General features: G+C 30.2%; 1 protein-coding gene across 1 annotated transcript in view; it reads right to left on the bottom strand.

The window, feature by feature from the left end:
• The window catches only part of LOC106466712 (MAM and LDL-receptor class A domain-containing protein 2-like), a 141,534-nt gene that overhangs the window by 4,070 nt on the left and 129,060 nt on the right, over window positions 1-8,404 (bottom strand). Inside the window, exons 50-53 of the mRNA XM_022394788.1 lie at window positions 7,849-7,872; window positions 6,843-7,028; window positions 3,375-3,509; window positions 450-519 (exon numbers count right to left, since the gene is read on the bottom strand). Coding sequence (XP_022250496.1) covers window positions 450-519; window positions 3,375-3,509; window positions 6,843-7,028; window positions 7,849-7,872 — 415 coding nt within the window. The remainder of the gene's footprint in view (window positions 1-449; window positions 520-3,374; window positions 3,510-6,842; window positions 7,029-7,848; window positions 7,873-8,404) is intronic.

Here is an 8,404-nt window from a genome sequence, read left to right as displayed (position 1 = left end):
CAAAATTTTGTACATAAATTACTGTGTGTAATAACTATTTGTAATAACTTATTTTAAATTGTATTGTTGTTTGTATATTAAAACATATTTGTATTAAAAAAGAAAACTGTGTGTATCAATCTTGTTGGCAAATATCATAATATGGATATATATCAGCATTTATTTAACTCTTAAGTCTAAATTACAATTTAATTCAGTTTTAGACCATTTGAAATTGTAATATGTAACACAAAACATTAGTAATTCTTTCCTAAATACTTGTATACACAGCCTAAAAACAGAAAGATACATGACACATTTCATAGAAAATATGCTACGCAAACAAAATCAAATGCATAAAGAAACACTTTTATTCTAGGTGGAAGGTAATCCCACAAGGGTAAAAGTAATTAACTTTAAAAACAAACAAATTGAAAATAAATACAAGTCTTAACGGATAAATATTTTACCTGCATTTAGGCACCTTGCGTTCAGTGATGCTACAGTTAGCATTATTCTTGCAGAAATAACTGGGACACTCTAAAACAATCAATACATATTAGAATAACTCTGTATTAGAGAGTTATTATAATATTAAGTATTTCTCCTTAGTGGAAAAAAAACAACAGAAAACATACACATCTTCAATATACAAATACCTAAAGAGTTTATTAAAAAACTTAGTTAAAACAACATTTGAAAGTACACAATACATTTAACTGAGTTTTTTAATAAACTTCTTTACAGAAAGGGTCGTGTTCTTATTGTTTTTACTATTTTTATTTAACTGAAGAGTTATTTGCAAAGTTATTTCTGAATAAAAATTTCTTTCCATACAATGAAAACATCTTCCATCACACCATGGTATGAAACTATTTCTCTTTATCTATATACACCGAAGATCACACTATTGTTTACTTTATCAACAAGTTCCATAATTTGTTATACAAACTAGATACAAGATTGCTAGTATTAATAGTAGTACTCAAATGAATGCATAAGTATTTTTCTATGATTTTATGGAAATGTTGGGAATCACAACTATGTTTGTAATTTTCAACCACACCTAAATAATATTTCCCTAAAACTTGTGGCTTGCATAAAATTAACATACAAATATTTAAGGACAATTTAAAAAAAAAGAAGGCAAATATTTCTTAGAGTTGTAATCTTTTCTACATGAGATAAACATTAATCTGTAGAAGTTTCGATGATACAGGCCTGTGATGGTTTTATTGTTTTGAAATTTTTACATGTTCTACAGTAATTCCTGTTCCCTGAATCCACAAATAATATCCATTTTTCTACATTACATACAGAGTTTTCACAAAATGTCATGTGCTTTTACATAAGTGAATCATTTTCATTGAAATCGGGTCATATTTTGTTATGCTTGAAATATCGCCAACCACTGGCTATAGATTTCTCTAGACCAATCACGACGTGAGAGTCTTAGCAACCATTCTAGAACTCACGAGAAACACACCACATGACATGTCATTTCTGGATTTGGTGGGCGATTTGGGCCTTCCAAAGGATTCTTCAGAGATTTTGGGGTCCAGAATTTGGGCTAAGAACTTACTTTCTCCAGGGACATCATTTTACTTCTATAAAAATCATGAGAAAGTTTATACCATACTTTTAACAAGAAGATTCACTGGTTTATTGCAACAATTTTGCAGTTAATACCAATGCTAGGAGCTGCAATCTATGAACCAAGTGAGTGGTGATTGTTCATTGATTCCTCCGAAAGAAGTCTAAAAGGTGTTCTCCTTCACAATGGTAACATACATTCATTTGTTCCTATTGCTCATTCAGTTCACTTGAAGGAAATGTATGAGAATCTCAAACTTCTTCTTAATAAGGTCAAATATAAAGAACATGGTTGGCTACTTTGTGGAGACTTAAAAGTCCTTTGTATGTTGTTGGGTCAACAATCTGGTTATACAAAGTTTCCATGTTTTTTTGTGTGAATGAGACAGTAGAGTATGAAATCAGCACTGGATAAAGAAGTAATAGCCACACAGAGTCAGCCTGATTTCAGGATTGAAAAACATTCAACTTGAAAGTTTGGTTAACACCTAGAAAGTCCTATTACCTCCACTTCACATAAAATTGGACTTCATGAAGCAATTTGTAAAGGCCTTAGACAAATATGGCAACTTTTTCAAGTATCTATGAGGGCAATTCCCAGCTCTTTCAAAAGCGAAACTTAAAGAAGGGATTTCTGTTGGGCCTCAGATTAGGAAATTGACTTCGGATGAACAGTTCAAAATAACAATGAGGAAAGTTGAGAAAGAAGCATGGACTGCCTTTAAAGATGTTATTGACAGTTTTTTTAGGAATCAACAAGGACCCAAATTACGAAACTATTGTCAATAACATGCTCTATAAATTCAAAGAGTTTGAAAGTTAATTTCTTACACTAATATATTGACTATTTCCCTGAAAATCTCGGTGCCATCAGCAAAGAACAGGGGAAAAGGTTTCATCAAGACATCAGGGAAGTGGAGAGGAGGTATCAGGGAATGTGGAACATCAGCATGATGGCTGATTACTGCTGGTCATTGAAACAAGATGCAATACATAAAAGAAAGACCACAACACGTAGTTTTCAGACTAAAAGATGTAGATTTCACAAAAATAAATGAGGATGTATATTCACTTGACATCAATTTTCTTCCCTTTTGTTTGTATTTTTGTTAACAAATATAATAATAAAAAATTTTCTTTGTGGTAAACGATATAATAATTTGATCTCAGTAAGTTTTTTTTTCCTTCCCGATTTGTAAAAAATCCTTACGTGATAGAAAAAAATGAATATTATTTTCAAAATCTGTTATTAAAAATTAAAAGCAAAACAACTTTATGAAGTTTAAATTCATAGACCAGTGTAATCATTTTAAACTGTTTTTAAAAATTCAGCTTTTATAGGATTTCCCAGTAGAGTTCCAATAGATAATTAACCCTAAAATTCTTGTACAAGTGCTTAATGAGCTTTAAATAATTTCTGAACAGCAATCTTAAAAAAAGCTGTTCAAAAGCAAACTTGCAAGAAAGTTTTTATAGTGGTATTCCTGTCATAAATAACTACCTTGGTTAGAAACGTGTTAAGAATGATGATTTTAAATCGATGTCTTTTCTAAAACATTATAAAAAAAAATCATAAATTAAAATCCTCTTCATCCTAAGAATCGCACCAAATGATAAATAATGTTTAATTCTAAGAAACAACTTGCCTTTAATGGAACTCATTTGTGCTAATTATGTAACTACAAATACAGGTCATGTTTAACTCTAGCATTATAAAATTTTATAGATATTGAAAAAAACATTACATTTAAAGTTGAAAGTAATGATAATATATCTACAAAAATCAATGTTTCATTATTTACCTTCTACACACAAGCTCTCGTCGGACGAATCACTACAGTCATTTTTTCCATCACATAGCTGATTTTCAGCCACACATGGAGGATAAGACTTGTCTTTACAGAAATAATAGCCTTCATCACATGGAGGTAAAGCAGCTGTGAAGTAACAATTAAGACTGTATAACTGAAGCATTTCTGTTTAGATTAAATCAGTGAAATGTATAAATAACTAAAATAAAATATTATTTATTTTGGAATTAAAGATAGAGAAGTTTTAGTAAGACAGAATTATAAGTAACCAGGAATGTCGAGAGCCAGCACAGGCCACAGGGGCAAACATCCTCGCCAGGCCCCTTTTCACTCTCTCTTTTTTAACATTTTCAAGAATTTATTAAAAAGAAGATCCTAAATTAGGGCAGCAACGAGCTCATAAACCAGACTAAATCATAGCAGCAGCCATTTTAACCTCACAGTAAAAACGTTAATAAAGTAACAACAAATATCTATTAAATCTATAAAGTAACAAATACATATTAATTATTATTTCAGTCGTTCTTAATGTATCAAGTGTCTATATGCAAAGAAAATCCAAACACTATGGTTTTTATCATTAAATGAAGATATAGCCTAAAGATGCTTTACAGCATAATCAGGTTTCATTCGCCTGGACCCCTAGGCAGTTGCCCCCCTGTCTGTGGGCCTGTAAGTAACCTAGTACTCTAATTCTATTAGTTACTATATTTCTACTGGTTAGATCGAGATTTGAAACAAAATGTTTAAAAATGACAAGTATAACGTTTGCATACTTTGAAAATTAAAGGTATCATTTCTCATGGTGCAATTCACCGAATTATTTATATACAACTTTACCCATTTTTACATTCAAAAGTACAATAACAATGCAAAGTTTTATTAACACGCTTTGTTAGAATGAAGTTTGCCATCTGTGCAGATAAAATCCAAACTTAATGTTTTTTTGATGGAACTTTCCATCTGCACAAATAAAACTGAAACTTAATGATGTTTAAAGAAACTTTCTATCTGCACTGATAAAACCCACACTTAATGCTGTTTGATGGACCTTTCCATCCATACTTATACTATTTAATTGAAATTTCCACCAGCAAAGATAAAATCCATTTTTTAATGTTTTTAATCAAACTTTCCAGCTACACAGATAAAACCCACACTTAAAGCTTTTAATGGAACTTCCCATTTGCATAGATAAAACTCACACTTAATGCTTTAAGTGAAACTTTCTATCTACACAGATAAAACCCAAACCTAATGTTGTTTCATAGAACTTTCTATCTGCACAGATAGACCCAATCTTACTGCTATAAACATAACTTTCCATCTACACAGATAAAACCCACACTTAATGCTCTTTAACTGAACTTTTCATCTGCACAGACAATATCCACACTTAATGCTGTTTAATAAAATTTAGATAAAATGAAAACACTGTAATTTACAATATTATACAAAAACAAAATGTAGAAGTTCTTAATTTCCACATCCTAATCGGTTACACTGAAACATTATATCTAATTTCTTGTATTAATACTTTTTTAAGGATAAGCAGTAAAATTTACAGGCTTACAAAGGCAAAAAAATGTTTAAAGGATTGCTAGTTTTATTGATATAACTCATCAGTTTTATAATTAATTTAACTGCTTAAACAAGGAAATCAAATCTGAAGACTAAAAAACAGTACGTTTTCTGTTTAACTTTTTTTTATTCAACAAATTAAAACAAGCTTATTAGTTAGTATTTCAAAAATGGGTTAATCATAGAACATTTTAACTAATACTATTTGTTTCACAAGTTGTTTATTATCAATTTATGTAAAATCTAACTAACTTTATAAACGTTTTGTAAAACAGTTATTAGATGTTACAGTTTTTTAGCTACCCAATAAATCTGCTTACAAATACGTTTACAATGGTGTGTCATAACTACACAGTTTCAACTCTACAACTACATATTTGTAAAAGTCGCCACTCATTTTTTTAAAACTATTTTAAAATTTTGAGAACTTTAATGGTCTGCAACTGCCTGTTGAAAGAAAAGAAGATGATGTTTCAGCTTCTATACAGAGGTCTGAAGGAGGCCCCAGTATCGAAGCCAGACTGTCATCTCCTTTTCTTTAAATAGGCAGTTGCAGTCCATTAAATTTCTCAAACTCACTATTTCTATTTTGCCTAAAGCTCCACTGAAATAAAAACATATAAAATTAGCTTCCACATAAATATGTTATCCATTAAACAACCACAAAACAGCAAACAATTCTATGAGTTTAAATAAATCATACAAATATATATGAATCCTCATTTTCCTTGCATCTTTTATTAACAATTCAATATTTTCAAAGAATTTTGCAAAAAGTCACTAAATACTGTAAGGAACCAAGCAAAGCCTACTGGAAAGCATTTAAGCTATCAGAGGAAAACAATGTGTAGGTAAAGGGTTGAACCCCTTTTTTCCTTGACATCTCAATCTAAAGGACATTTCACAAACTTTTAGGAAATATTGTTAAAAAGAAACCACAAAATCTTAATATACTTAATGACATTCCTAAGTTTACAGGGGTAGAGAGTTTGTTGGTAACTAGGTCAATTTCTTTATCACAGTTTGATGAGAAGCCAGTTCGTTGCATGTCAATGAAAAAAACTCTTGCCTGCAGATTGTCATTTCATAGTTATTAATTTATTGAAGTTATTGGTAAAATTAGGGCATTAAAAATGAATGAGATAAATATTTTCCCACCCAGTTATCATTTAATCAATTACCATGAGAAGAGATTAGATTTGTTATATATAGTGGTTTATAGCTTCTTATACACACTCAAAGGCTTAATGTACATAAACATTTACTTAAAAAACTATAATAAAAACATAAGATCAACTTAAATTTATTATAGTTGAGCTTTAATAAGGCTTATCTTGAAATTATGACATGCTCATTACTTTAACTGTTATCAAATATGAAAAAAATATTTTAAATTTTAATGAGTATAATAAAGCAATGCTGTATAGACTTGTAGCTTTTTTAATGTGAGACTGAGATGTATAAGAAATTGAGTTGTTCACTGCATCTTAAGTAAAAATAGTAAGGAATACAAAATACTAATTACAGTAATAACTATTTACATTATTTTTTTGTTTTTGGATATGTATTTCTCATGAGCAAATATTTATCTTATTCCTTCTCTGATAATACTATTTCAGTCTGACTTTGGCACAACAGCTAATTCAACTGAATAACTTACAAACAAAACATGTAATAGCTTAATCAACAAATAAACTGTAGATATTTACAAAAATTATGTAGTTCAATCAATAATAAAACCTTTAACTATTTACAAAAGTTAATTAGCTCAATCAATAAAAGAACCTTTAGCTATTTACAACTTAACATTACATATGATTAAGCATTTATTTTTATTTCATAACTGCACCTTTTACAAAAAGAAAGGAAAATACTTACGGCATCCATACTTTTCATCTATCCCTTTAGGACAGTCAGGTACACCATCGCACAAAAGGATAGCCGGAATACAAGTATCCTCAGTATCATTACAGTGGACCCATCCTGATGAACAGTTTTTTTGAGGAGGCAGTGTACCAGGATGAGAGGTTACAGTTGGTGGAGATATGGATACAGATCTTGTAGCTAAAAATAGAAATTATCGTCACAGAAGAAATGTAATTTTTTCATCAGAAACTCTAACTACTATGTTTGATGTGAATTTCATTATGTATTGGCTCTAGTTAGGTTAATGTTGTATAAAGGTAATGTACATGTATGTATCTATAGATTCACTACCTATTGGTTCGTAAGCTAGTTACATATCGATTAGAAATAACTAGGTCAGCATTTCTCAGTGTATGAGCTCTTTTCAGGTAGTTTGTGGATAGGCTACATAATTATAGAAAAAAAAACATCAGTACAGTGTATATATCCTACTGTGGTTTGATAAGTAAAAAATTCAGATGATTCACAAAAGATAACTTTTGAGAACCACTGAACAAGATTACTTATGTATACAGATTGTGCATTAACTATTGGCTATAGTTGTACTGTTTTTGTATACAAATATTAGAATTTAACTTCTGGATTTGGCCACAGTTTTATTGTTTACAGGTCATATGTTAACAAGTACCTCAAGATTTAATGCTTGCTTACAAAGATGATCTGTTAACCAGAGGGTCTTGCTACACAGTTCATACTTTATTTGTTAACAGTAACGAACACAAAAAACTTGTAAATATTAACTGTTGATCTCTTACAAGCAATAGTTAGGTGGTCAAGAAATTGTTACATCTACAAAAAAGTATTTGTTTTGTAGTTTCATACATGCAAATAAAATATAGATTTTTATGTAATATCAGTACCAAGTAAAGCCTGCAAAAAATTGTGAAATATCTTCTTTACTCTGTGGAGTAAAAATATGGAATATATTATTCATAAGAAAAATAACACTGTTTCTCACCTCCAGTGGACAAACATGAAATACCTGTAATGAAAAAAAAAAAACTTGTAAGTTACTTAAATGTTGTAAGTGGCTTCATCTAAACCTAATTCTATGTACAAAATAACACAATCAAGAAGTTAGTTGTAATAAATTTTAAGGAAAACCAAGCATATGTGAACAAATTTCCTTTGGAATACTGTTGCTATTGTAGGCTAAAGGTCTCAGTTTGTAAACCAACATGTTCAGAAGCTTGTGTACATGTACACTGAGTGGTCACAAGTAAATAGACACCTAATTTTTCGTCAGTTAACTGATTCATGCTAACTAATTTGTGTTCACAGAGCACTATATAAATGAAAATGGTCCACACACTAATTATCTTGTGCTAAAACATGCCTAGAACTCAAGGTTCTCTCAATTTGTCAGATTTTGTTAGAGAAAGGATAGTTGGTCAAGCAGATGGTGGAATAAGTCAGAGGCAAATTTCGCAGAATTTGTGAGTCCCGCTTTTGACAGTCAACAGAATCATCATGCAGTTCAGGAAACATGGCAAGGAAACAACTGAGCAGCGTCC

This window comes from Limulus polyphemus, unplaced genomic scaffold, assembly GCF_000517525.1.
Source record: "Limulus polyphemus unplaced genomic scaffold, Limulus_polyphemus-2.1.2 Scaffold2355, whole genome shotgun sequence".
In the NCBI taxonomy this organism is placed as follows: Eukaryota; Metazoa; Arthropoda; class Merostomata; order Xiphosura; family Limulidae; genus Limulus; species Limulus polyphemus.
This window is presented reverse-complemented; position numbering and strand designations above follow the sequence as displayed.